The 27,835-nt window shown below is 54.1% G+C and overlaps 5 protein-coding genes and 1 long non-coding RNA gene across 6 annotated transcripts; 2 read left to right on the forward strand and 4 right to left on the reverse strand.

Annotated features, from left to right (window-relative positions):
* Positions 1-97: 97 nt before the first annotated feature.
* Positions 98-3,049, reverse strand: tmco1 (transmembrane and coiled-coil domains 1). The gene is made up of 7 exons (XM_086115331.1): positions 2,878-3,049; positions 1,522-1,599; positions 1,365-1,424; positions 1,231-1,277; positions 1,081-1,148; positions 719-863; positions 98-327 (listed from the first exon to the last, which is right to left on the reverse strand). Exons 1-7 carry the CDS (start codon positions 2,945-2,947, stop codon positions 229-231), a joined length of 567 nt encoding a protein of 188 aa, XP_085971457.1. The 5' UTR covers positions 2,948-3,049; the 3' UTR covers positions 98-228.
* Positions 3,050-3,684: 635 nt separating this feature from the next.
* aatf (apoptosis antagonizing transcription factor) lies at positions 3,685-7,307 on the reverse strand. Its single transcript, XM_086115324.1, has 4 exons — positions 6,898-7,307; positions 5,975-6,493; positions 4,583-4,930; positions 3,685-4,215 (listed from the first exon to the last, which is right to left on the reverse strand). The coding sequence occupies exons 1-4, from the start codon at positions 7,214-7,216 to the stop codon at positions 3,839-3,841; spliced, it is 1,563 nt and encodes a 520-aa protein (XP_085971450.1). The 5' UTR covers positions 7,217-7,307; the 3' UTR covers positions 3,685-3,838.
* A 193-nt stretch (positions 7,308-7,500) lies between these two features.
* On the forward strand, positions 7,501-9,734 carry magoh (mago homolog, exon junction complex subunit). The gene is made up of 5 exons (XM_086115332.1): positions 7,501-7,721; positions 9,000-9,058; positions 9,159-9,269; positions 9,379-9,461; positions 9,544-9,734. The coding sequence occupies exons 1-5, from the start codon at positions 7,631-7,633 to the stop codon at positions 9,641-9,643; spliced, it is 444 nt and encodes a 147-aa protein (XP_085971458.1). The 5' UTR covers positions 7,501-7,630; the 3' UTR covers positions 9,644-9,734.
* A 515-nt stretch (positions 9,735-10,249) lies between these two features.
* On the reverse strand, positions 10,250-14,404 carry cpt2 (carnitine palmitoyltransferase 2). The gene is made up of 8 exons (XM_086115323.1): positions 13,899-14,404; positions 13,405-13,485; positions 13,216-13,322; positions 12,448-12,928; positions 12,097-12,327; positions 11,527-11,819; positions 10,872-11,168; positions 10,250-10,769 (listed from the first exon to the last, which is right to left on the reverse strand). Exons 1-8 carry the CDS (start codon positions 14,087-14,089, stop codon positions 10,441-10,443), a joined length of 2,010 nt encoding a protein of 669 aa, XP_085971449.1. The 5' UTR covers positions 14,090-14,404; the 3' UTR covers positions 10,250-10,440.
* An 85-nt stretch (positions 14,405-14,489) lies between these two features.
* LOC147203221 (uncharacterized) lies at positions 14,490-15,588 on the forward strand. Its single transcript, XR_015101354.1, has 2 exons — positions 14,490-14,939; positions 15,079-15,588. It is a non-coding gene; the product is annotated as an uncharacterized LOC147203221 (long non-coding RNA).
* A 3,874-nt stretch (positions 15,589-19,462) lies between these two features.
* LOC147203222 (sodium/glucose cotransporter 4-like) lies at positions 19,463-27,052 on the reverse strand. The gene is made up of 13 exons (XM_086115746.1): positions 26,969-27,052; positions 25,911-26,045; positions 25,532-25,603; positions 25,295-25,399; positions 25,036-25,200; positions 24,850-24,955; positions 24,590-24,670; positions 24,317-24,522; positions 21,209-21,344; positions 21,026-21,133; positions 20,563-20,951; positions 20,274-20,489; positions 19,463-20,187 (listed from the first exon to the last, which is right to left on the reverse strand). The coding sequence occupies exons 1-13, from the start codon at positions 27,050-27,052 to the stop codon at positions 19,882-19,884; spliced, it is 2,109 nt and encodes a 702-aa protein (XP_085971872.1). The 3' UTR covers positions 19,463-19,881.
* Positions 27,053-27,835: the final 783 nt, after the last annotated feature.

The raw sequence follows: 27,835 nt of genomic DNA on the forward strand, positions 1-27,835 counted from the left end.
GATGACATCGGCGCCAGGCTGAAACGCGAGCCTTGAAGCCATCGACTGCCCGAGCACGAGTCGCGATGCTCCAACAATGAGAACGGCAAGGAAAAGGTCGCCTTTGAGAGCACTTTTATTGAAAGCGAAGAAACGCCTTCGGTGACTCAAAACACCCAAACAAGCATTTCCCCCGCTCAAAGTCTTTTTTTTGCGGGCCAACGGTGTTGTCGTGACCTTCGGAGGCATTCAGGAGAACTTGGCGGCTTGGGGCGGGGGCCCCAGGAAGCCCCCCGCCTGCTTGGTGGCCGCCCTGGAGGGAGCCAGGCCCAACATCTTCTGGATGTTCTGCGCAGAAGAACACCGGCGCAACATCAGCCCGCACGCAAGCTTATTGGAGTTGACAAAAAGAAACAAAGTAACCCGAAGGAAAACTGAAAAGAAAAAAAAAAAAATTCATTTAGGAAATCGAATAAAAAGTCCGATTGAAAAAAAAAACAAGTAGAAAAAAAGCTTCCTTGGGAAATTGTGACTTGAAACGGGCGTTCATTTGTTCCAGCCCCCCCCCCCACCCCCAAATCCACCACCATTTTCATTGACCTTTGTATTTTTAAAAATAGATAGAACTAGAGGTGCAACCCCTTGAGTGTGCCGACTTCGTGTTCAAAATGGCCGCGCGGCGGCACTCTTGCGTCAAGGTCGGCACACGTGTCGGACGGTCGGACGGACGGACGGATACCTGTCGGATGGACATGGTGCAGAGAATGTAGAGGAAGATGAAGGAGCAGTCGGTGTAGTCTTCGCCCAGCAGGTTGCGGTGCGACAAGCCCTGGATGTAGGACAGCGGCACGAAGGGCAGCTTGGCCACCACGCGGCCGTCAAAACTGCAAGGGGGGGGGGGGGGGGGTCAGACGCTCAGCTTCAATCTTTTGCCTTTCGGCAAAGTGCAAGTCGATGGAAAAAAAGACACCAATGGGCTGATTTCAACAGACGCATCGTTGCTTTCTCGGGGGGAGGGGGGGGGGCATTCATTGTCGTCATGTATGAGCGATGCACGGCGCGCGGTCGACACACTCCAGCCGAGGAGAGTCGGATGCTTACATGGAGTTGAACATGCCCATCAAAGCGGTGAAACAGAAGCCGATGGCAAACATGGACTTCATGCGCACCTGCAAACAAAAGACCGCAAGGTCAATTCGACACACGGCGACCACGAGGACGGCAAGAGCGATGCCGGCTGACGTCTCCGACCATGGACAAGTCTCTGTTGTTGTTCTTGAGCTTCTCCTCTTGTCTTTCTGCAAAACATCATCACACCAGCCGGTCGTCATGAATTATCCTCATCGCCGCGGAAAAAAAACACACAAACCAAAAGAAAAACGTACCGATCTTCTTCTTCTGCTGACGTCCCGCGGATTCCGTGATGGTTTCCTTTTGCTTCTCCACTACGGCAAACACACACCGATGACAAGGTCGGCCAAAAAAAACAGAAAAACAAACCACAAAACGCCAATTGCGATGATCTTTTGCTGCGGGACGTACGTTTCTTGCTTTGCTTTTCCACCTCCGCCTTGAGCCGCTTGTACTTGTCCGTGCGGTACACCAGCACCCACGTGATTCCTGTCCAACCACAAGGCAGCGCCTGACAACGTCAAGGCTTTTCAAAAGCACGGGAGGAAGGTACGCCGGCTTTGCCGTCCACGACCGCCGACGCACTTCAGCGAGCGCACGAAGGGAAAAGGCCCAAAATAGAAGGGCAAACGAGACGGTTGTCTTTCAAACCCTCCTCCCGGATTGAAACCTGATTTCAAGCCAATGTTGAAAAATCCCACATTTGAAAGGCTCAACTTTTCATGAAGCCCCGAAACCCGAAGCCTGCCAGAACACGAAGATTGTTTGAAAACACACATTGGACCCCGCGGCCCATTTTGAAACCGACAGGCCAACCTTGCTTTCAAATCCCAAAGCCGAAAAGCTTTCCTGAAAGCCACAATCAAAAGTCCTGGCCCATCTCAAAACCCAAATTTGTCTTCTAGCAGGCTTGAGACTCAAACATGAAACAATGACAATCTTTAATGCCCATGAGATTCTTCTTCATCTCAAAACCCCAACCTTGAGCTGGGACCCAAATTTACATCCTCTGCGCGCACCCCCCCCCCCCCCCACCCACCCACATTATATACAGTATATACCAGGGGTGGGCAATTATTTTTTGCATAGGGCCACACGAGAACCAGAAAATATTATGGAGGGCCGGATCAAAAGGGTGAACTAAATTCGACAGAATATTAATTGGATTTCTTTATTTAAAAAGCAGTATTTTGCATTTTTTGGCACGTTTTTCAGACTTTAAGAGTACATTATTCCGTCGTATCCAACGGGATTTGCTTGACTTGGCGCTACTGCGGGCTTCCGTATCGTCTCCCCCTTCCTCCCTATGCTCTGCAACTTCAAGTAACTGTGCCACCTGGCGTTGAAATGCCTGTCATTACAAGTCCAAATGAAATGAATGCAGTCGTTGACATCGAACCTTAATTGTGTACCAACCTTCGGCGGGCCGAATTTGGCCCGCGAACCGTAGTTTGCCCTCCCGATATATATATACACACGTATTAGCGCTCCGGGACCTGCGTGGCTTCTCGCGACGCGCCTATTGTGAGAATGACAATTTGTAGACTCGGATTTGTTATTCTCAAAATCGGATCGCCGCGGATTAGCGATTTCGATGCTAACCCTCGTCGGCTGTCGCCACATTACAGCTAGTTTAGGACTCGCGTTTATAATAATCGCCTCACCTGCCCACATCGTGACAGCGTTCGTGTTCGCAGTACGGCGAGCTCGAAAAAGCAGCACAGTCCCGAGCAGTACTCGATCGTACTTGGGATTTTGTTAGCTCACCTTCGGCTAGCAGCGCCGTGCACACGGAGATGAAGACGATCAGGAAGGTGTCGGCGAACATCGTACTCATTTTGACGACCGTCACCGATGCCGAAGGGCGACGGCGGGCAGGTTGCGAAGACTCGCGCGTGCCACGGAGGACCGGAACGGCGGCCAGGTCACGTGGGGCTCAACTACTTCCGGTTCATCCGGCACCTCCACTGCGCCGCGCCGGACGAGAAGAAGCTTATCCAAGCGACCCCGCCATCTGTTGTCAACACTTTTGGTGAATGGACCCCAACAGAATTTCAAATCCCCCAATTCTCCTCTAAAGGTCCCCAAAAGCAAAGGAAATTCATGAACACGTTCCTAATAGGAGCTTTGAAGGAGCCAATTACATTTGGACCACAACAACCGACATTGAAACATCCATTTTTATGACGGCATATTGGGACGCGGGAGCTTTGCGGCTGGCCCGACGCCACCAATAAGTGCGAAACAGCGCATCGTGGCTGGCACGTGTGTCAAATCCAAAGGCCCGGGGGCCAGATCTGGCCCGCCACATCATTTTAGGTGGCCCGCAAAAGCAAGTCATGTTAGTTAGCGTCCACGATCCTTGCTAAAATCTGTACCGAAATGCCACGTGTGATAAATAATCATCTTATGAGCCTGTTTACACTCACTTGAACAAATTGTTGACTTGAGCGATTTCAAAACGAGTCATCTATCAATTTGTTGTGTACAAGCGAGCACTATGACCGGGACGATGAAAGGTGGATGCGGTTTGACCGTTGCAACGGCCCTCGACAAAAACGAGTTTGACACCTCTGCCGTAGGATATTTAATAGTATAGAACCCGCGGTCTCATATACGTTGTACTTCACGCTACGTCACGACACGCGATGCTCGCCTCTCGTAGGGTGCAGTCTAAATAGTTTCAAGGCGACGTTGCATGAAAACGAGCCATTGCTCGGCGCCAATGTTACTGGGCGGTGGCATCACAGGTGGCCGATGACACGGCGGGCGGGCGGAGTCCAAAGAGCCCCCTGTAGAGTTCGGTGCGGGCATCGTGCGCCAGGTCGTCGTGGTCGTGCAGGACGGGCGCCATGAAGTTGAGCAGCTTGGCGTGCACGTCGAACCTGACCTTGCGACCTTTGCTGGCCTTGGTGTCCACCTTCTTCTTGAGCTTGCCGCGTAGCTTCTGGATCTGCAGCCACTGGCGCCCCGCCGCCACCTGCCGATTGACGTCGGCGCCGCCCGTCTTCCGCTCGATGAGCTCGCGCAGCAGCTGGTGGTAAAAGTCGTCGTCGTCGAAGACGTCCTCGTCCGCGTCGTTTGCCGGCTTCCTTCCGGGGGCCGCTGCGGAAACCCGCAACGTTCACGTCATCTTCAATAGTTGCTCGCTGCCCATCTTTAAAGCTCCTCATTTTTAACTCATTCACTCCCAAAGACGTTTTTAAACGTCTTTTCAGACTCGGTCCAGAATTGGCTGGTACTGAATGAGTTAATCTTTGGCTTTGGACTCGGCGTGAGACTTGACTTTTAGTTGGACTATTTCGGCGCGTTCGACTGTCATTGGTCCTAATGAGTCGGCTTCTCTGTTGTCTGAATTCTTTTTGTTCCACGTACAGCGCCGTGTCGATACAGCAACGGTTGTTTGAAAGTGCTCGAGAAATACACGTGAGCCGAGTTAAGAATGAAAAAAGCCGACTCGACAAAAACCTACCTGGCCGGTCCAGATGATCCGTCTCGCGCGTCTCCTCCGATTGGTTCTCAGCGTTGGCGCGGGCCAGCTCCCGCTCCTCGCCGGTTCCGAGGACCCGGTACTCGGAGCGCCTCGTCTGCGTGCGCCGCACCAGCCGCTCCCTGTCCGTCAGAATCTGCGCCACCTGGGTCACAATGTTGCGCTCGAACGCTCCGAAGTTGCCGCCGCCGCTCTTGCCCGAGCTCAGGCGCGTTTTGTCGTGCCACTTCTGCAGCGTGGCGTCGCAAAACGGCTGGAAGGCGGCAAAGCGCTTGGATGCCATCTCGGGGTAGTCGGCCATGTCCAGTTTGCGCTTGGACGCTTTCCCCTCTTCAAAGACCGAGACACGAATAAAGAAGGAGAAGGCCCTGGTTGATGTCGGTTGACCAGGTGAGTTTCAGAAACCCGGCGGTGGACAAAAATCTGCAACGGAGCGAGTACGTTTCTTTTTTTGAATGATAGATACACAACGTAAAGCTTTGCGAGGCTCCCCACCGTCTTGATCATCTTTCTCATTGTCTTGGAAAGACTTCCTATGTGGGCCGAGGTTATTGTATACGTGTATTATCGAAGTCCTTACAGACATTCTTCTTGGGCAGTACCGGTTCAAAAGATTCACGTGCGGGTATTATTTTTTCATTTGGCCCGGTGAGTGACGTGGTCGTGAGCACGTAGCGTTGGCTAGCTGTTAACTTGTTGTGAACGAGGCCGCTTATTGTTAAGAGCCTCGCGAATCGATTGGATTCTTCACACCGAGTCCACGGTGTGGCTCCTTCAGTGGAGAATTCGCTTGGTGGGGGGTTGGGCGAAACCCCACACAAATGCTAACCGTCCTGATGTAGCCAATCCATTTGGAAATTGGGGTCTAGCATGAATGAAGGGAGCGACTAGCATGTTGCCGTCCCTGGCCAAGATTTGAAACCCGATGACCTGTGTACAAAAGTGGCGTTGGCCCCTCGCTCAAGCTTCATCGAATTTCAATCAACTTCGTCAGGCGGCGCGACCGGCTCGACCGGTTGGCACATCGACCTCACGGCGCAGAGTTCGATTCCGGACTGCGGCTTCCCCGTGTTGGAGGTTGCATGCCCCCCCGCCGCCTGCGCCGGGTACTCGGCTTTCCCCCCGCCCCGCGTTCCCAAAACACGCACGGCAGGTGAATGGAACGGTCCAAAAGATTGTCCGCAGGCGCGAGCGTGAGCGCCCTGCGATTGGCTGGCAAGCAGTTGAGAAGACGGCTGGGATGGGCTGTGGCACGCCTGCGACCCTCGTGAGGAGAAAGCGGTCCAGATATTCAGCGAGAGTAAACGTCGTCAAAATTCCTTGACCGGAAAAGTCGAACAGACGAGGAAAGGATCATATGAAGGGCTGACTTACCTTTGTGGTCGTCGTCGTCTTCCTCATCGAGGCCCACAAGGACCGGTGCGGAGCTCTGCTGGATGAGCCCATCGTGAAGGTCCAGTAGGGACCTCTGAAGAGCTTTCAAGGCCTTGCGCGCATTCTTCGTGGCGCCCGCCAGCTGGGCGTCGCCCCTGGCGCGGAAGTGAGGGAGGACGTGAGGCCGAGGCAGCCGGTTGGCGCTCGCCAGCGCCTTCTGCATCTTGATGCGGGCCTCCAGGAGCCGCTCCCACACCGCCAGCTGGCTGCGAACCGCCTGGCCCTTCTCCACCTCCTCGTCCACCTTCGCCTTGGAGAAGGTGGAGATGGCGCCCCCCTCGTCTTCGTCGTCCTCCGTCTCGCCTTCATCGCCGCCATCGCCCTCGATCGCGCCGGGGCCTTCCGTCAGCTTGCGCGGGTCCACGCCGGCAGGAAAGGAGAGGTCTGGGTCCGACCCCTCGTCGACGTCATCACCTTCCTCGAGTTCTTCGTCAGGGCCATCTTCCTCCTCCTCCTCATCTTAGATCAAGTGCAAATTCAGAGGTATATATAAAAAAAAAAAAGAGTGATTCATAGAGTAGCCAATTTGATCCCTTTTCAAACTGATGCTCATCGCCCGTTGCTTTGGCAATCAAACGCCGATATATTCTTAGTTTGTCATGAACAGTAGGCATTGTTAAGTGTCCGAGGGGCACCGAATGATGCCTTTGCAGTTCAACAAAAGAATATTCTGCCACAATTCATATCGGTGCTGTTGTAAGTGTTGAGGAACCGAAACCCAAAACTAAGAAGTCTAAGACACGGTCCACCAACGTGGTGATCACCGGGTATCCCCCGAGGAACTGGTAGCACATAGCATTCATCGGTAGCCAAGAAATAGCTCTCACTTTCAAAATGGTTGGCGAGCCCGGGTGTGGGATTACCTTGGTCGTCATCATGGCAGACGTCGTCATCATCGTCATCTTCTTCATCATCATAGTCCTGCTCCGTGTCCATTAAGAAGAGCTTCTGTCTGCTGACGGCCTTCCCCAGGTACCTTCGGTCGCTTTCGTCAAGCATGATGGCATTACTCCGCCGCAGGGCGCCGACGCCGTCATCGGCGTCCGCCGTAGCATCGTCGTCGCCGGCGAAAGTGTCAACAACCCGGGCTTTGGTGGCCTCGTCATGGTCGTCTTCGGGATCGGTGAACTTTGGGAGAGGGTTGAGGAGGTCTTCGAGCTCCTGCGAGAAGGAATTCGCCATGCGGGGGAAACTTCAAACCAGCCAACACGAAAACACGCGATCGCCAGGCGCTTCCAGGCGTATTGTGATGACGTCACCAACACGCGACTCACCGAATAAATTGTTCCGATATTTTTTCTTCAAGCGGAATTTTTTTCCCCGGAAGTCCGGGTTTTAAATGTTTCAAAAAATACACGTAGGTTCATATTCAAAGAGTTTGCATAAGCATTATAACACTGATATCCCAAGTATATGGCGTTATGTTGCCGCGCAGCACTGCCTGCCGCACCAAAGCCGAGGTGACCGCGGTCATTCTACGCATGCGCAGACGACGTTCCAATCTGCGACTGCTCGCTAACTCGCTTAGGCGCGAGTTTTCCTCAAAAACAAGAAAGAAAGAAAAAGAAAAAAGAGACAACATCTTACGCTGTGTAAATGTCGACGAGTGACTTCTACTTGAGGTATTATGTTGGCCACAAAGGCAAATTTGGACACGAGTTCTTGGAGTTTGAATTCAGACCCGATGGTAAGTTGATTTGCCAGGCTTCCTTCGAGCCCGCGATGGCTAGGCTAGGCTAGGTTGGGCTAGGCTAGGCCTCAGCCGGTGGAAGCACGCGGCAAACCCTCGAAAGTTATTATTTTTTTAAACTTGGGGTTGTGTTCGAACTTTACGCGGAGTGTTCGTGAAACGAGTGAAAGTGTGCCACTTTTGAACCTCGAAATGAAGCAGTGCGATCGCCATGTGGCCTTGTGTTGGCGGAAGGGAGCCGAGAACGGGAAGTGCAGCGGCAACCACCGTCCATCCATCCATTCATTCATTCGTTCATTCGCATTCTTTTTTCGTTTTTGACTTACGTTCAACGTCAAAAGCGGACATCTATGTTTACTGAGAAAAATGAGGTTGTTTTCCCAGGTTAAGGCTAAGATTTTTGGAGACGGGGTATGATATGCGGAGCGAATGTGAATCATTTACTCGCAAAACAAGACAACTTCAATAAAATGTTTGAAGTTCAAAAACGGGCACGTCCGAAATATTCGCATAGCTAACATTCGGCTGAAATAATGTCCCAAATGCTTTGTGATTTACAGGGGGAAAGGGGATTCTTTTTTCTACCCCTCAGTTCATTGATGAATCGGACGAAATTCGTTTTTATTTCAAATCAGGACGTCATTTCTAATGGGCCGTGCAGAAAATACAACACAGTAATCTAAATCGATAAGTTCTCGGTTCCCTTTTTTGAACGGCCTTCAGATCATCTGCAAAAATCTTGACCATTTTTTTCCAAAGTGAAGCCGGATGTTTGCAGATGTCCTACTTTGATTCAACACAACGATCATCAACCCCAGAAATTGGTCACTGTTGACTGTTGAGAGGCTGAAAGTGCCAAGATTTGTAAATAATTCAGTTGTACTTGTTGACTAATCTCTTAATCGTTGCACCGGGAGTGTATTCTAAGTCAATGTGTACAAAGCATGAATTGTTTCAGCCTAATTTGATGGTGGATTTTTTTGAAATGATCATTTTTATTTAATTGAGCTCCTTATCACAAATACAAGCCGTCGCATAAAAATGAATGCCAGGTGATTGCGCTACAACAGCTCTCATTGCAATGAACGCGTCCCGCCTCGTGATTGGCGATGATGTCGTGACATCAGAATGGCGCGTGAGGCTTTCGAGATGGAAATCTGACAGCACGTCGCGGTCGTTTGGTTTTTGCGGGCTTAGGAAACGGGCAGTCTGCTCCAGTTTGGTCAACATCGTTGTGTAGAAACTCAACATTTCTTTTGTCCGAAATGCCCCCAGGTAAACTGCGCTACGCCAATAACAGCAACTACAAGAATGACGTCATGATCCGAAAGGAGGTAATTATGCCAATGTCGTCGAGTTCAGATGCAGGAGCAACCTTTGTGTCGGCGAGCGCTGGTGACGTGCGATTTGTTGTTTGTTGGGCCCGCCTGCCAGGCGTACGTCCACAAGAGCGTCATGGAGGAGCTCAAGAGGATCATCGACGACAGCGAGATCACCAAAGAGGACGACGCGCTGTGGCCGCCTCCCGACCGAGTTGGAAGACAGGTGGGCTGCTTTTGATTGGATTTTTGCGAGGAGGAGGGCATTTACTCCTAATCCCGACTGCCTTTTTGGGGCCTTTATATGCTGGACGTTTTGCTTTGCGTTTCTGAAGGAGCTGGAAATCGTGATCGGCGACGAGCACATTTCCTTCACAACCTCCAAAATCGGCTCTTTGATTGACGTCAACCAGTCCAAGTGAGGAGAGGACGGCGCCGCCTGTTAGATCGTTTTAAATGTGACCGACTTTGAATGTAATTTCTTCTTCTTCTTTTTTTAGGGATCCCGAAGGTCTGCGTGTATTTTATTACCTGGTGCAGGACCTCAAGTGTTTGGTGTTCAGTCTGATCGGACTTCACTTCAAGATCAAGCCCATCTAGATGCAGTCGTTCTTGGGTTGTCGCCACGCATTTGTACATTTGCTTCTTCTTTTTTTTTTGTCTACGTTTTAAATAAAGCTTTGAGATACAAGATGCGAGTGGAGCTGTGCTTCAGCGACTTGACCGCATGGAAAAGCGATTAGCTGGACATTACGCAGCCAACAAACGCACGCCGTCTTCGCTCTTGTGACATGACCACTTGTGCAAGATTTTGAAAATGCACTTTTTTCCCCTCTGAATGAAACAACTTTGTCAAATATACACCCCCCGCCCCCTGTACATTTAATGTACAATTACACAGAGATTTCTCTGGGATACGACTAATCGAAAACAACAGACTCATCTTGAAAAAGATCAATTTGTTTTTAAAGACCCCCCCCCCCCCCGAAAATGACACAATAAAAATTTCTCCTTAATAATGACCTATTTACCTTGACAATAAGACTGAAAAAAGTAGGCTGATGAATCTCAAACTTTAGAATTTTTGAGGGGGAAATATCTCCGTCTCATTAAATTTGAAACAAGGCAAACTTCAAGGAGTCTTGTGTTGTCTTTTTTTCCTGCTCGCAGTGGCCCCAATAAACCTCCATAATCAATAGAACAAACTTTTCGCTTCATTTTTTATTGCGCCTGTCGGTCTTTTATACAAATCAATGGATACATTTTATTCGCACACGTCGGGTGGCATGATTCGTTGCCGGTAACCATGGCAACGTGGCCGGACATACGATCACATGATTTCCACTTACCCCGTTACGTTTGCCGGCTCGAAAAGGAAGGAAGGAAGGCCGGCGTCGTCACGCGAGCGCCTTCCCGTCCAGGACGGCGAAGATGTCCCGGAGGGATCGCTCCACGCAGCGCAAGAAGCGCGAGACGTCGCGAGACGGGTAGCCGCTGACGTTGCAGCCGATCCAGTCGTCGTGGACGCCGTAGCCCACGCCCAGGCCGTCGGGCACCACGGGGGCAAAGCCGCCCAGCCGCACGGCCGGGCTGGACAGCGTGCTGGTGGACAGGATGTTGTGGTTGATGGCGGCGTAGGCGGGGTCGGCGTAAAGCTCGTGCGCCGGACGCCCGGCCGACGCCGACAGGTTGCGCAGGGCGAAGAGGTGCCGGTCGAAGCCCTGACCTGAAAAACAAACGGGGAGGGCTCAAGGTGGGGGACGCCACAGAGTGACGTGCCAGTGAATGCGCAAAGCCGGGGGGGGGGGGGGGGGGGGGTCAACCTCACCCATGGCGGCCTCCTTGGTCAGCTGCCCGTGGTAGGCGGAGCACTGGCGCAACATGTCCAGCAGCCCGTCGGCGGAGTGTCCGGCGGGCTCGCCGACAAAGGCGCTCGCGCAGCGCTTAGTGAAGGCGCTGGCGGGGCGGATGGTTTCCGTGCGGCCGTGCCTGAAGGCGGCCGTGCTGCACGACTCGTACGTGGCCACCGTCTGGCCGTACTGCCGCAGGAAGGCCATCTGGAAGGCCAGCTGCGCCACCGCGTCCGGGCTCAGCTTGGACCTCTTCAGACGCTCCTTACCGCCGCCTAAAGGGGAAAACTCGTGTCATTGCAGCCCGTCCGCGAAAACCGCGACCAGCGCGTCAGTCGACTGGTGTACGGGATTGTCGTGCTCCGGACATTTTCGCTTTGATTTGGGCGGATCCCAGTGGCACCTTGTTCCGTTTGTACTTTATCGTTGGGCATTTCTGCACAATAGTCAAACATGTTTCAGGTGAGGAAATACCGACATCGGCACGCTGCTGCTACTACCCGTGAGGCGTGTCCAAACTACGGCCCGGGGGCCCTTTGCGGCCCAGCCTCCCTTTTTCGGAGGCCCGCGGCAGGACCCAAACGGAGCAAATGAATGGATAATATTTGGTTCCTAATAAAAGGGGGGCGTTACCTGTAAACTGCATGGCGCCGATGGTGAGCCGGGACACGGCGGCGTCAAATCCGGCTTTGGCCCGCTCGATGCCGGCCCGCAGCTCATCGTCCAGCTTGAAGCTCAGCCGCCGCACCTGAGAGGCCGAGCGGGCGCTCGTAGCGCAGCCGGGGTGCACCAGCGGCTTGCGGGTGGTGTCCTTGTAGATTTCGTTCAGGAAGCGCAGCACGGCCACGCCATCGCCCCACGAGTGCTCAAAGTTGATGGCGGCGTGGCCGTCTTGGGCCACGATGATGCTGAACGACTTGTCAAACCTGCGGGGGGAAGAAAACCAAACGGGGTTGAGCGGTCGTGAAGGCGCGCTCGCGAGTACGACGACTCGGCACGCGAGCCGAAAGACCGCCCGGTGTGCCGAACCGTCTTACGGAACTCGTTCAAAGCCGTCTGTGCGCTTCGTGCAGCTGCCTGATATTTAGCTGAAGAAGGAGTTCGGGAGGAAAAAAAAAAAAAAAAAAAAAAAAAAAATCGCTGTTCAACTCGTGCGTCGGACCGCCTCAGGAATGAGGGGCGGGAGCCTACCGGCGCGCCTACCAGCGGTTGACGCCGTCGCCGTGCAGCATGTTGTGCGACGCGGCCACGGCGTCGCCGAGCGCCACGTCGTCCAGGCACAGGCAGAAGAGGGCGCTGTCCACCGTGGTCAGGGCCTCGCCGTTGCCGCCGGCGACCAGCTTGTCCCTCAGCCCCGCCCACACGTCGCGGTTCTCCGTCGTCAGGGCGCCCAGCGGGAAGTCGGGCGGCGGGCTCGCGTCGGACAGAATGTAGCTGCGGGGTGGGGGTGGGGGGGAAGGTGCGCAAGAGAGAGCGCGCTGGACTTTGAGGACAGGCGAGAGCTCTTTGTGCGTGAGCCAGCTGCCATCGCAGCGCTTTGGAGAGCGGGCGTACCTCAAGTTGTCGCGTATCTGGGCCGGGGGCAGCATGTTGCCGTCGCGGTCCAGCACGTCAAAGACATACATGTTGCCCTTCCTCATGACCAGCAGGTGGCGCGCCGCGGGCTCGGTGAAGAGTTGGTCCCGGCCCGGCCGCGGCAGGCGCGTGGAGTTGAAGAGGCGGAAGTACTGCGACATGTCCAGCGGGTAGGCGTTGACCACGTAGGCGCCGTACCAGGCGAGCCGGGCGGGCGCCCAGCGGATCAGCTTCTTGAAGGCGTCCGTGTCGCTGCGTGCCGGGTCCAGATGGAACACCTCGGGCTCCAGCAGCCCGGCGCGCAGCGTTTTCATGAAGCGCACGGCCGAGCACACCATGTTGCCGGCGCGCACCAGCTGCTGGTTGTACTCGCGCTCGGGGTCGTCGTTGAACGACATGAAGGGGTTGAAGTTCAACACCACCGGATCGCGCGCCGACAGGTACATGTCGAACCACGGGCCTGAAACACACACCGGCGTGCGCGGGTGAGGAAACACACACCGGCGTGCCAGAAAAAAACACACCCAGGCTTTCCTCTCCCCAGCCACTTTGGGCAATACAAATCGGAGAATATTTCCCGTTATGAGGCCGACGTGCTGATGACTTGGACAATTTGCCCGTTATTTTGATCGTCAACTTCTCATCAATTCCTAACTCTCATCCGTGAAGGGCCCGGTCACGAGGCCGCACTTTTCAGCCACCGGAGTTGATCGCTTTCCTCTCAATCCGGGGTGACTGGAGCATCACCTGAGATGTAGCTGGTGTGCTTGTTTTTTCTGTCCTGAGCCAGCAACTCCTCCTGGAGCCTCTGGCCTTCACCGGCCAGGAAGTCCTGGGCCACCTTCTCTGTGTGGCTTAAGGAAAACAAAGACGATGTTTCATTTGGATTTTCACCAAAACTGCCCATGCTGATGACCTTTTTCATTTGATCCTAACCTGTATTGTCGTTCGTCCAGAAGAGGCCGTTGAGCGGCTAAGTACCTCCTGATGGTGTCCTCCAGTTTAGGAACCGGCAACCTGGACCAGGCAAAAGCAGGTCGATTTCAAGGTAACATTTAGACCTGGGCTGCGCAAGTCCGGTCCTCGAGAGCCCCTCTCCTGCCCGTTTTAATTCTATTCATTCAAATGATCGGCTCATCGGCAAGCTTTGCAAAAGTCTGACAACGATCCGAGGAGAGAGAGCTAAAACAGGCAGTTCGAGGACCGGACTGGGGCACCCCTGGCGAATTCTGGAATGGCATGTCACAGAGAAGGTACAAATGTTATGTTTTTTTGTTGTTGTTTTCGGGAAGTCTGACTCGTGTCTATCTCAAATAAGCAAAAGGCCGCCCTCTAGCGGCCACTGGGTGATTTCCAATGTGCACTTTCACCTACACTCAACGAAAGCGTTGAACGTGTCACCTTGTGGGGAGTTAAAGTGACGTTCTCACCTTGGTAAACTCTTCTGATAGTGCATCGTGGGCACAAGGCTTCTGTGCAAATACTCCGAGGAGGAGGACGACGACGACGACGTCTCGTCTTGGCTGCCGTAGTTTCGCTTGCTCAGCGCCCAACATAACCACCTCGAATGGATCAAACCGGCGGGTTTCCTCAAAGTATCCACGGAGAGCACTTTGGCCATAACGTGAGGGAGGGGAAAAACACACACGAAGAGACCTGCTTGGACAAGGAGACGCCCAGGACGCGTGACAACTGTCACTTGAAGCTAACTCCTTAGCAACCGCGGCTAATTGCCCAAGCAACCGGCTTCCGTAGGGTGCTCGCGAGCGCTCAAATGTCTTCTTTTCCTTGCTTTTTTTAACGTTGTTGCAAAGCTTTGCCACATACATGACTCCCCCACTGGACTCTATCCACATTGACACTCCTATTTTATGTTCTTTCTTGAAAAAAAATTTCACACTTTGGAGGGGATACGAATGAGATTCAGGAAGTTAAGAGTCCGTTCATGTCACGTGACTTATAAAACACACGTCATGCTCCGAAGACCACGCCCGAGTTTTTTTTTGTTTTTTTTGGGGGGGGGGGGTGCACATTAATCAACACAAGAATAAACAATGAATGCCCCGTATTTAACATAAACGTTAGTTTTCAGCCGTAGTCCGTAGCACAGTGAGACACATCAAACTTTAAAAGAACGATGACAAAAATAAGAACCAAATAGGTGAGCCATCGTATGTGAAGAAGATCGGCGGCGTGTTTGCATTCAAGGTGAAGGATGGTCCGGGCGGCAAGGAGGCGACGTGGTTGGTGGACGTCAAGAACGGCAAAGGATGCGTGCGCAACGACACAGGTGCCGCCCCCGCCCCTCACCACCACCGCCTTGTTGACCTCGTAAAGATGGCCTTTTGACTCGAAATGCGAAAATAAGTACAACGGATGAATGAATCTTCATCAAGAAAGCGGACCGCACCATTGCCGTGTCTGACTCTGACCCGCTCGCCTTGATGGCGGGAAAGATCAACCCTCAGACGGTATGCGTGCAGACATATATACTATGGAGAGCTGTCAAGCTATCCGTCTAACAACAACAAAAAAATTTTGCTCTCCAACTGTAAACGGGCGTCTACTGGTTGTCGGGCGATTTTCTGGCCTTGTTTTGCTTGCGCGCAGGCCTTCTTCCGGGGCAAGCTGAAGATCACCGGCAACATGGGCCTGGCTATGAAGTTGCAGAACCTTCGGCCGCAGCCCGCCAAGGCCAAGCCGTAGCCGCCCGCGGGCGGGGGGAGGCGCGGCGGTCACGCGACTGCATTCCCGGTCCCGCGAGTACCAGCTGAATAAAAGCCGCCACGTTTGAGGAGGGAACAAAAACGTACATAGACGACGTGGGCCTCAGTTGTCTGCGAGGTGTCGGCCATCTTTATCCTTGGTGTCATCCAAACTGTACTCTGGAAAACAAGGACCGACAGATTTCAAATACACGCACGGGAGGTGAATGGAAGAGTCCGGCCCGCGCGTCCTCGTGATCGCCGGCGCGCCTTCGTGAGGATGCGGCGCTTGAGAAAAGCGATGGGCGCGGGCCGCCGCGAACGACTTGCTAACGCCGTCGGAATGCATGCTTTTGCATTTGATGCGCCGGCCATTTGAAATCATCTACTCTTTGCAATAAAGTGAATAAAAGTGCTTGGCATCTGATTCATTAACAATTGCAACCCTACTATGGTCGCTATTTTACAGCTTTTTATCTATTGAGAAAATAAACTAGCTATTACTGTACAGTCATGTATGTGTGCGTATATATATATATATATATATATATATATACACACAAAAAAAAAATTGACTATTAATGTAAAATCTCTCTCTATATGTGAGTGTCTATGTTGTGGATAGAATGTTTATTGAATCGTATACAACTTTATTGTCAAATGTGCTGTACGTATGTGTAACACAGCACAGATGAAATTTCAGCGTTCTTTGAAGAATGACTTGTTAAAAAAGTCAATGAACCCCCCCCCCCCTCCTCCATTCTGTTTTGGCGGGGCGGGGCCAGCAGTTGTCGTACTTGAGGAAGATGGCTTGCGGGACTGAGCAGGGCCGTATGACTTTCTTCAGCCAAACGATGAGTTGACCTGCTTTTTTTTTCTAAACCGTAGTAACTTGGGCCAGCCGAGCCTCTGGAGGCTCGCACATATGCGGCCCCCCCTCTCACCCCAGGCAGGCAGGAGGGCCTCAGAGATGGACTTCGACACGTGTTTTCCATTTCAGAGCGGCGTATTAATTTACGTCCTTTCCACCTTTGATCATCTGGACGTTTTTTCGGCTCTCTTTGACGACATGGGCGATGGTGCTTGTTTTTTTTTTTGTAGCTCACAGCGAATGGTGCGTGACAAGAAAGAATTTGCTGCGTTTTGAGCCACTTCTGCGTGCCAGTTATTGACACGAGCTTCCAGATTGCCGCGCTCGCTGCACTCGTGTTGTTGACGTGAGCCGCTTTTCTGCTCGGTGCTCACGTCGGGATTACTCGTGTTGGAGCCCAGCGGGATTTGTGTCATAACAACAAAAAAAGGGCGTGAGCGTGTGCGGAGGACACACCGCAACATGTTCACATCCCCACATTTGTAAGATCACCTGCAGTTTTTTGGATTGTGTGTGTGTGTGTGTGTCACTCACTGAATCGCTCAGTTTGCTTTCCCGGCGTCGGCACTCAAGTTGAGCGAGTAACCGCGGCCGTCTGGACGTGCGATCGGTGAAGTGGCCTCCGCGGTTGCCGTTGACACAGACAGTAAACAGCCGCAGAAATATTTTTGGGGGCCGACTTTGGACACTCAACTCATTTTTCTGGTCACGCGCAACGAATACAAATCAAAGCGGCTTACGATGCCGACATGCGTTTGTCAACTCAAGTCTCCGGCGTGTTTCTTGAGCGACCAACAAACAAAAGAACAACCAAGACGGTCGAAAGCACAAAAAACGTCCGACTCAAAATCAAGTCTCGGGCCGAGTCCAAAGCCAAAGCCCGAAAAGCGGCCGACTAATCGACTAAGTGACCGGGCGACAGACGCGTCGTCACCTGCGAACCAATCGACCTAGTCGTGAAATGGAGCCGCCAGGCCAATGACTGACCGGGACCATCAAACGACGGGCGTACGAATCCGAGGACCGGTCGACCGGCTGCGCCGACCGGCCAAGTGAGTCGCGGACGAACGGACCGGCCGACGGACAAACCGCCACGTGAATCGGCTCACGTGGCCGCCGATCGAGCGGGCAACCGGCCCATTGACAAACTGACCGGCTGGCTGCCAAAACTAACAATTGACAACGTCATTCCAAAGCGGGCAACCCAGATGGAAAAGTTGTCTTTTTACAAAACGGCGCGACTGGCGAAATGTAACGGCGGCGACGTGTTTGCGATCGAGCTTGTCTTGCATCATCCTGAGATCTGTTTCTAATCAGGAAAAACGCTCATCTATCATCAAGTTGTGTAACATTGCGCGTTACGCAACAGGTCAGCGATTGGTCACCTCGCTCGCGCGTTCCCTTCGAGGTCGCGAGCGTGTCGGCTCGCCCCGAGTCTCCGCCGCGTCGCCCCCTTTTGCGTCCTCCTTCCAAACTTCGGCCCAAGCGGATGACCCACGCTTCATCGTTGCGGATTTGACCAAAACGCCGAGAAACCTTTGGTGGAATTTCTGCCTGTGCCACAATGTTTTGGTTCTTTTTTTTCTTCGAGTCGAATTAGCGACGTATTCCAGAGTTGATCATTTGTCTAGGTGACGTTTCAATCCACGTTTGAAAGTCCGGTACAGATTTTCTTTTATGTTCACCGTCAAAGATTGACATTCGTACAACGGCATCAAGTGTTCCGCCGCACGAGTGACTACCGGCGGAAGCCAAAACAAGAATGAAAAGGGTCCCGATCGTGGCCGTTTGTCCCTTTGCTTCGTGGGGCGTTCCCACGGCGCGTCGCTCCCGCGGGCCACGTGGGTTCAAAACGACGGCTCGAAAAGGCAAATAATGGGCCGCGGCGGCGTGAGCTTCTCAGCGTGCGGCGGGGCGCCGTGACTAATGGTGCACGCCATGTGCCGCGTAATCACATCCATCCCACAATAATCCCCGTCAGGCCTTTCCTGTCCAACTGTCGACAAGATCCAAGATGGACCGCACCGACTTTTCATTGGCTCCAGAAGGAGCGCTTGAATCAACAGGATTGAGGTGGGCGGCTCGGGGGTCACTGTTGCCGCGCCCCACGTGACCCGAAGATTGGCCCAACAGGTGGCCACTGCGCCCTAAACCATGCAGAAAAAAAAGTTAGTAAAGGCCTCGACGAAACCTCGACGGCAAATGCGGCACAGGTGGCCGTCAAGGCAACCGCGTCTTACCCGCTCGAGCCGTTCAAAAGGCTGACATTGCTCAAAAGGTTTGGGGTTGGTGAAGTGACATTCGATCTGCACCAGCTTCACGTGTACGTCCACGCGGCAACCGCCGGGCATCCGCATCGACAAAAGATCATCAATAAAACCCCCCCCCCCCCCACCCCCCACCTCTCTGCCAGAGAGTCTGTTGAAGCCGATCCGTCGGCGGTGCGCGCTCACCTGCTGGTATTTGCTGCTCTGGACCTGGCGCAGCTCGAACTTGAAACCGTGCTTGCGATGTCGGTTGATGTGTCGGACGCAAAACTGGCTGCGTCCGACACATCAACCGACATCCCCCCAGCCAGCCAGCCTCTGGCCACTGGCTGCAGCCTCGGCGCTGCCCTGGTCGCACGTGACCGCCACCGCCGCCGACGAGGACGAGGACGACGACTCCCCCAGGAGGCTCCGAGGAGCCAAGGCGCAAAACAGCATCGCCGCCAACAGCTGAGCCGGCATCGTGACAACTTGCGTGCAAAGTAACGACGAGTCGCGAGGCGAGCGGCCTTTAGCCGGCCCGGGCGCTTCGGGCCACCAATCGCGCGCGACCACAAATTCGAGACAGCTGCGTGCTCCGGACCGGCGGGCGTGCCTGCAATCAGCAGCCCCCGGCCCCCGCCCCGCAGGGCCGCCTCGGCACCGAGCCAAAAATCGCAAACCAGCGCCCACGCGCCGCAAGTCATATGCAGTGGAGAAAGAAAAAAAAACGCAAAACAAAATGATGACACCACCGCAAGAATCAAGTCGGGCAATTACAATTAAGGAAACAAGACGGAAAAATGTTTTTTTTTCACTTGAAGAGCAATCCTGGGAGTCACTTACTTGCTTCATATTTCATTTAAGATGGGCATTCTTACAGAGTGACACGGACAAATCTCTTTCTCATTTTACACCCCCCGCCCCGAAAAAAAGAAAAAAGTGCTTTTTATGTTTGGAACAATAACAAAACGTTTTCATCTCACCCCAAAATAGTCACCCATGCAAGTGAAAGCAAAAATTCGACCAACGCAGAAACACGAGCCACTGTTCCGTCTCGCTACTCTCAAATGCCGAAAGCAAGTATCGTTTTTGTGCCCAGCGCCTTCTGTGCCGTATGGAATGCAATCTACAACTGTCACGATGAGAGAGAGAGAGAGAGAGATGTTCAATTTTTATGTTACAATATCAATGTTTATGTTCAAATTGGTAAAAATAAAACATCCAAAATGTAGTTTGTTGTTACCTGCTCTCTTATGACACGTGTATACAGTTTATGGTGTAAAATAGTTGAAAAAATGCTTTTAAAAACATTGTTTTCTGGACTTGGAACGGATTAAAATTTTATGCATTGATTCGAATGGGAAACATGGTTTCGGTTTTTGGACAATTCGGTTTTCGAACAGCATTCTGGAACGGATTATGGTTGTAAAACCGAGGTTTGACTGTATCGTTTTTGTGGCCAGCACCTTACGCGCCGCCTGAATCGTGCGTCTTTCATTGAGCGCTCATCCGAATTTCATGCGGTGGTCGTGCGTGACAAAAAGGGAGTCAATCCGGCAGAGGAAACTGCAGGAGGCGCTCTGGTCCTTCACGCGTAGTAGCCCCAGAGGAAGACGTTGATGGCGAGCAGCAGCAAGGCGTTCGCGTTGCAAACGTTCCTCCACAGCGGCGCCTCCTTCAGAGAGTTGAGCTTAGCGTCGCAGGCGAGGGGAACGGCCGAAGAGGCGCCGCTCAGCCCGCACAGACGAAGCAGCGTCCGGCGCCACAAGGGGACCGGCGGGCGCTCCGGAGGGTCGCAGGGGTCCGGGTCGGAGGCTTCGCGCGCCCCCGGCTCGGCGGTCAGATCCACGCGCGGCGACTTGCTGTGTCTCGTCCACCAGGTCAGCCGGTGCAGCTGACGCACACACGGGCGACAACGTTGTCTCACATTTCTCGCTTGCCAAATGACTTGATTCAAAGACGAGCGTCTCCGCGTCTCACGTGCTTGGCCGGTATGGGGGGCGTGGCCAAGCTGACCGCGACCATCACCGAGCAGCTGAAGGCCATCAGGAGGATGGCGAAGTAGAGGTAGTGCACCCGAGTCAGCACGGAGGGGCGGAGGTCCGGCTGGCCGCACGCCGGAACCTCGTAGGAGAACTCCAGAACCATCCGGACCGAGCCCACCGCCAGGCCCGCCATCAGGCCCCAGAACGCGCCCTGGCCCGCAAACGGAGAAGAATAACGCAGCGGGCCGACGGCGCGCGTCGGAGGGGAAGGAGCGCCGACGGACCTGCTCGTTGGTGCGCGGCCAGAAGATGGCCAGGACGAAGACGGCGGTGATCGGCGGAGCCAGAAAGCTGACCACCGACTGGGCGTATTCAAACAGCTTGCCGCTGTTTGCCGATTGAATGACGGGGATCCACAGGATGCTGACGACCACCAGAATCAGGACGAAGACCCTGCGGCGGCGGTTTCTGCAATGAAGCGCTGGCAAAGGCAGACGCGCGCGCGGGCGCGGCGAGCGGCACCTGCCCACGATCATGAGCTCCATCTCGGAGGCGGCGGGTCGGGCTCGCCGGTAAAGGTCCAACGTGAAGAGGGTGGAGCTGCTGTTGAAAATGGACGTGAGCGACGACAGCAGGCTGGCGAACATCACGGCCAGCATCAGGCCACGGACGCCTACGGGCGCACGCCTCGGGCATGTAGAAACGCATACGTGTGCGTGTGGAGGGGGGGGCGGGGCTCCTACTCACCGACCGGCATGAGTTCCACCACCAGTTTGGGGTACGCGATGTTGGAGCAGCCCACCGCAGTTCCGCACACACGCCGACACACGGCCGGATCCACGCAACCCACCTCATCTTCACACACGCAAAGGCGCAGAGTCACCACAAGCGCACGCGGCTGTGCATGTGTGTGTGTGTGTGCGGTCCAACCGGGGAAGAGCGCTCTGCTGATCATGCCTGGCATGACGATGAAGAACATGGGTAAGATTTTGAGGTAACCTCCTAAGACGCTTCCTCCTTTGGCGTGACTCAGCGAACGTGCAGCCAGTGACCTCTGAACTATCACCTACACACACGCAGGCAGACACACACACAGAGGAAGGAATAGAGCGGTGTGGATTAAACGAGATGACGCCGAGAGCTTTTCCCATGTCCCGGGGGAGGGGGGGGGCATTGAATCCGAGTGGACCATGTTCCGTTCGTTGAGGCGGCCAATCTGAGTTGTGGCCGTAAGGTGGTTGGTGCCTGTCAGGGCGGCAAACCCCGTTCTCGCTGGTGGACACCAGCGGTAAGGGATGCCGTCAAGCTGAAGAAGGAGTCCAATCGGGCCTTTATGGCCTGTGGGACCCCAGAGGCAACTGACGGGTATCGACTGGCCAAGCGGAACGCAGCTTCGGTGGTCGCCGAGGCAAAAACCCGGGTGTGGGAAGAGTTCGGTGAGGCCATGGAAGCCGACTTCCGGACAGCTTCGAGGAATTTCTGGTCCACCATCCGACGTCTCAGGAGGGGGAAGCGGTGCACCACTAACACTGTGTACAGTGGGGATGGGGCGCTACTGACTTCGACTCTGGACGTTGTGAACCGGTGGGCGGAGTACTTCGAAGACCTCCTCAACTCCACTAACACGCCTTCCTCGGAGGAAGCAGAGTCTGAGGATCCTGAGGTGGGCTCCCCTATCTCTGTGGTTGAAGTCACCGATGTGGTTAAAAAGCTCCTCGGTGGCAAGGCCCCAGGGGTGGATGAGATCCGCCCGGAGTTCCTCAAGGCTCTGGATGCTGTGGGGCTGCGCTGGTTGACACGCCTCTGGATTGGCAGACCGGGTTGGTGGTCCCTCTTTTTAAAAAGGGGGACCGGAGGGTGTGTTCCAACTCCAGAGGGATCACAGTCCTCAGCCTCCCTGGTAAGGTCTATTCAGGGGTGCTGGAGAGGAGGGTCCGTCAGGAAGTCGAGCCTCAGATTGAGGAGGAGCAGTGTGGTTTTCGTCCCGGCCGTGGAACAGTGGACCAGCTCTACACCCTTAGAAGGGTCCTCGAGGGTCTGTGGGAATTCGCCCAACCAGTCTACATGTGCTTTGTGGACTTGGAGAAGGCGTTTGACTGTGTCCCTCGGGGAGTTCTGTGGAGGGTGCTTCCTGGGTATGGGGTACCGAACCCCCTGATACGGGCTGTTCGCTCCCGATACCACCGATGTCAGATTTTGGTTCGCATTGCCGGCAGTAAGTCGGGATCGTTTCCAGTGAGGGTAGGACTCCGCCAAGGCTGCCCTTTGTCGCCTATTCTGTTCATAACCTTTATGGACAGAATTTCTAGGCGCAGCCGAAGCGTTGCAGGGGTCCGTTTTGGTGGCCTCAGTATTGCATCTCTGCTTTTTGCAGATGATGTGGTACTGTTGGCTCCTTCAAGCGGGGCTCTCCAACTCTCACTGGAGCGTTTCGCAGCCGAGTGTGAAGCTGTCGGATGAAAATCAGCACCTCCAACTCTGAAACAATGGTCCTCAGTCGGAAAAGGGTGGAGTGCCCCCTCCAGGTCGGGGAGGAGATCTTGCCCCAAGTGGAGGAGTTTAAGTATCTTGGGGTCTTGTTCACGAGTGAGGGCAGGAGGGAGCGAGAGATCGACAGGCGGATCGGTGCAGCGTCTGCTGTGATGCGGACGTTGTGTCGGTCTGTCGTGGTAAAGAAGGAGCTGAGCCAAAGGGCGAAGCTCTCAATTTACCGGTTGATCTATGTTCCAACCCTCATCTATGGTCACGAGCTATGGGTCGTGACCGAAAGAACGAGATCCCAGATACAAGCGGCCGAAATGAGTTTTCTCCGCAGGGTGTCCGGGCTCTCCCTGAGAGAGAAGCTGAGAAGCTCGGTCATCTGGGAGGGGCTCAGAGTCGAGCCGCTTCTGTGTGTTCCGGGCATGTCCCACCGGGAGAAGACCCCGAGGACGACCCAGGACACGCTGGAGAGACTATGTCACCCAGCTGGCCTGGGAATGCCTCGGGATCCCCCGGGGAGAGCTGGAAGAAGTAACTAGGGAGAGGGAAGTCTGGGCTTCCCTGCACAAGCTGCTGCCCCCGCGACCCGGCCCGGGGGTAGAAGATGGATGGATGGACGCCGCACTGGTACGAGACCAGAGCAGATCAAGCTGATTAAAGAGAAAAGCTTTGGCTGGGTTGGACGACACCGGACTGGGCTAGTCTAGAACAGGACAGACCCGAGGTGTGCAGAGAGTAGACTAGAGCAATCTTTGCCAACTGCGCCAGGCTAAGGCCGACAAATGCGATGAGCAGGGCAGAAAGCATTTTCCAAGAGAAACTGACATCGTCAAGTGAAGCCGTTTTCGGCTAAAGACTCGGCGACTGCGTGCCCGGACTTGCGAGCCAACACCGACCTCAGTCGAGCCCCAAGCTGTCATGTTCCGGTTTCGGCAGCAGGTGGCGGGCTGAGCATTCCTGCTGGTTGCACACCTGCTGCCAATCTGTCATTTTTGCACCCTGTATTTTAGGACTGACTAACTGAGGTTTGTTTGCTGGAGAATTGTATGCCTTGCCACTGCTCTTGCCCAAGTGTCAATTATTTTCATTCTCGTTATCGTTCTCATCCTAATTGATCTTGTTCCTCGCGTCTGATCTTCTCTGTGAATACGGTTTCCGTTTTGGCTCATTATTCCTTGTATATGTGAATTGCAGCCTTCACATTTCGTTTTGGTCGCCTCGAGTTTATTTTCCTCCTTGGCTTTCATGCAAGCGCTTTTTGTTCTCATGTTCTTTTGTGTTCTCCTGGTCCTTGTTTTGACCAGCGCTTTTGGTTCCTATTTTTGACGGTGCGTTTTTTTGTAATCAACATTTTTTGTGCGGGGCTCTTGTTGGAGTCTTCTATTTGGGGATCCAAACCATTATTGGCTTTGAACGAAGCGTGACGTTCTCAGCTTCGTTCGGAACGTGAGGATTGAAAAGACACGGCGGACTCCAGATTGGAAAAGGATACCCCACCCTCATCACCGGCAACCTTCATCACTCGCCGCCTCCGAGCACCCTCGGGCGCCTTCTGACCTGGTCGGTGCACCACACCCAGGTGGCGATGACGGTGAGTCCGAAGATGAGCCCCGGCCAGGGCAGGTCCGAGGACACGGGGTCTCGCAACATGCGGAAGGCGTCGGAGCGAGGGAGGTGACAGGTGGTGTTGGCCACCGTCGCCGTGGGAACGGAGGACATGTAAAGCTGCGTCAGACCCTCGTACCAGCCCACCTTGGAAAACGCTGGCAAGGAGAAACGCGTCACTTTCCGATCGGGGTACTTATCTTTGGGTGCTTGCGCGTGGCGTACCGATGAACAGGAGCGTGAAGGCTCCTCCCACCATGATGACGGTTTGGAACGCGTCGGTGTAGATGACCGCCGACAAACCTCCTGCGCACGGTGAGCGCGTCGGGTCACGTGACAAAGGACTTGTTTTCTCGTTCGGCGCTACAATCGGACCGCGGCGCTTGGACAAAAACGGAGACGTCCTGTCGCCTGCGGGCCCCCTACCGCTCCCACATTAAAATATACACTGTACCCGTGTTACGCGTGTGTGTGTGTGTGTGTACCTGCCACGGTGTACACGCACGTGATCAGCAGCAGAATCGCAATGGACACGTACAGATTCCAGCCGAAGGACACTTGGATGAAGAGCGCACCGGAGAAAAGGTCCGTCTGCAAGCCACATGCCGCAAATCTTCACTCGCTGTTGGAATGGGCGCGTGAGTGGGAGGGGCTTCGTGTGCGGGTCGTACAGAGAGCTTGGTGAAGATGTAGAGGACCAGGGACAGGACGGACGTATACATCTGGATCCTGCGTCCCCCGAAGCGCTTGGCCAGGTATTCCGGCATGGTCACCACCCCGGCCGCGACGTACACCGGGATGAAGATCCAGCCCAGAGCCACCAGGACCCATGCCGCCTACGCGCCGGGCACACATACGCACCCATGCGGGCGGGGGGACGAGTGTTTAAGGCCTGACCGGTGGCCACCTTTCCCCGTTTTTTTTTTTTACATTCAACTCGAAGCCGCCCACAGCGATGCCGCCCGCCGCTGCCGTTCCCGCCAACCCGATGAAGGAGCCGCTTCCGATGTTACTCGACATCAGAGACGCTCCAATCTGAAAGGTGAAGGGATGAATGAATGAATGGAGGGTCACGCCTTTCCTGGAGGGCGGGTGCAAAAATAAACGCGCGTATGGCTGAATGATGACTGGACGAAGGGGGCGGACGTTCCGGGTCGTCGTACTCACAGGCCACCAGGTCATGGATCGGCCGGCCAGGAAGTAGCCGCCCACCGTGCTGCCATTGGCCCTCGTGGACGCCTGAGGACGAGACGGACGTCCACGTTCGGACGCAACGTTAGGTACGCCGGCGTAACCGACCGTCCGTCGTGCGTGTTCTCCTCGTCTGACCGGAGCAAACCGAACCAGGCCCCAGACTGCCCCAGACCGGACCGGAGTGTACCGTACAGACAACGGCTTTCCATTTTGGGAGTAGCCGTGAAAATCCGAGACTCAACTGTAGCGCAGGAAACCCCCGAATGATCGTCGACAAGTGTTTGGGCTTCGCAATGTCTGACCCCCCCTCAGGAGTGATCGGGTGCATGCGTGTGTGCTTGAGTGGACCGACCCAGATTCCCACGGCGATGACCAGGAGCAGGTAGACCACCACCACCACCACGTCGGCGGTCTCCATGGCGGGCGGTCCGGGGGGCGTTGCCGTGGTGACGGCGGGGATGCTCTCTGTCAAAGCAGAAAAGACTTCCTGCTGACATCTTCACGTGACTTGATGCAGAACGTGCCGAGCTAACTACGGCCCGCGGGCCGGATGCGGCCCGTTGGTCTTTTTAATCCAGCCCGCCGAAGATCGGTGCACAATTAAGGTTTGATTGCATTCATTTCGTTTGGACTTGTAATGAGAGGTATTTCAACCCCAGGTGGCGCAGTTACTTCAAGTTGCAGAGCACAGGGAGGGAGGGGAAGACGAAGAAAGAGGGAGAGAGTAATGACCATGGAAGGGAAAGTGATATGTATCTGATTAAACGAAGCGGGTATCAAAGTACGAAACATTCAGGAGACGCCTGGAGTCGGAAAGACTCAAATCTACGAGACTTTGAAAAACAAGGAAGCGATTCTTACTCAGTCCGATTCTGGCAATTTCCATGCTCGGAGTGAATTGCTTGTGGCTCGAGTAAATGAACATTTCCTAGAATGGTTTGATTGTTATCATGTTAAAAACTTTCCCCAAACTGGACCGCTAATAAGAGTCGGAGAGCAGTCAAATGTGTAGAGCGTGAACAACAGGGGGCTCGGTACACATCCTTGAGGAGAACCGGTGCCGAGTGTGATGGTGGAGGAGAGTGTTACATTATTACCGGCATACAAAGACATTGTGCTATCTGCTTTATTTTCTATTTCTATTTCTAACTTTTGGCCCGGCCCTCCACAATATTTTCTGCTTCTCATTTGGCCCCCCCGGGAAAATAATTGCCCACCCCTGGACTAGAGGGTCCCCAAATCAAGCTCACCTTCACTGAGGCGCTTCTCACCGACCACAAAAAATGACTGCGTGGGACGTTTTGATTTGACAGTATATTTAAGCAGCGACGTGATGTGATGACGGAGAGTTTTCAGCACCATCCCTCCCAAAGCCTTGCCGTAAAATCGAGCCCGGCGTCCGAGTCGTACCTCCGCCGGTAAAGCGAGCTGATGGCTCTCTTCAAACGTCCCTCGGGGATCAGGATTCCTCGCGCTGCCAAACGCGTAACTCATCCGGAGCCTCAAATAATAGTGCACAAAGGAGGTTTTTGGGGGTCCAAATGTCACGTGTGGGGCCTCTCCCTCTCTCGGGTTTTGACGAGGCGACTCGGAAAGCCCGAGTACTTGGTGGCGGGTGGTGCAAAAGGCTCGAGGACTCTCCCGGATTTCCAAAGAGGATCGCTTCGTGGGCAGACGAGTGCGGACGGGACACCGGGCTCGACGTCGCCATCGATTGACAAACAAAAGGGAAGACGGATGGCATGCGTGGTGGTCAAGGCGTCCAGATCGGTCGTGGCCGTCTCGCGTCGCGTCAACAATCGGCAGCGTGCCATTTGAGCCCACCTCCTGAAAGCTGCCAGTCCCCCGAATTACTTCACGCGGTCCAGAAATGACGGCATTTCTTCGGAACAGATCCTCGTGTTGAAATGCGCGCGCGCGCGCACACACACATTCACGCACAGACCACAACCCGCTTGACGACCGTTTGAACTTCAGAACCGGAACGCGTGACAAAACAATAAACGTACGCTGGACCGCACGCTCTTCGCAGTTTTGCGATTAATTGCGGGAGACTTCATTTGTGCGGCTGAACGAAAAGTAACAAAGAAAAAAAAAAAGGAAAAAAGAAAACAACACGATGAAGGGACAATTGAAAATGGACTACCGGTAGGTTCCAAAAAATGACAAGCAAAACAGAGTGAAAATAAAAACCTCATTGGAAATAATGCAAAGAAAAAAAACGAGCGCAACCTCAAGAACATGAAGCCGGCGAGATGCGAACGTGCAGGTGGCAGG

This window comes from Hippocampus guttulatus, chromosome 7, assembly GCF_054856545.1.
Source record: "Hippocampus guttulatus isolate MCC_2025c chromosome 7, RoL_Hgut_1.0, whole genome shotgun sequence".
In the NCBI taxonomy this organism is placed as follows: Eukaryota; Metazoa; Chordata; class Actinopteri; order Syngnathiformes; family Syngnathidae; genus Hippocampus; species Hippocampus guttulatus.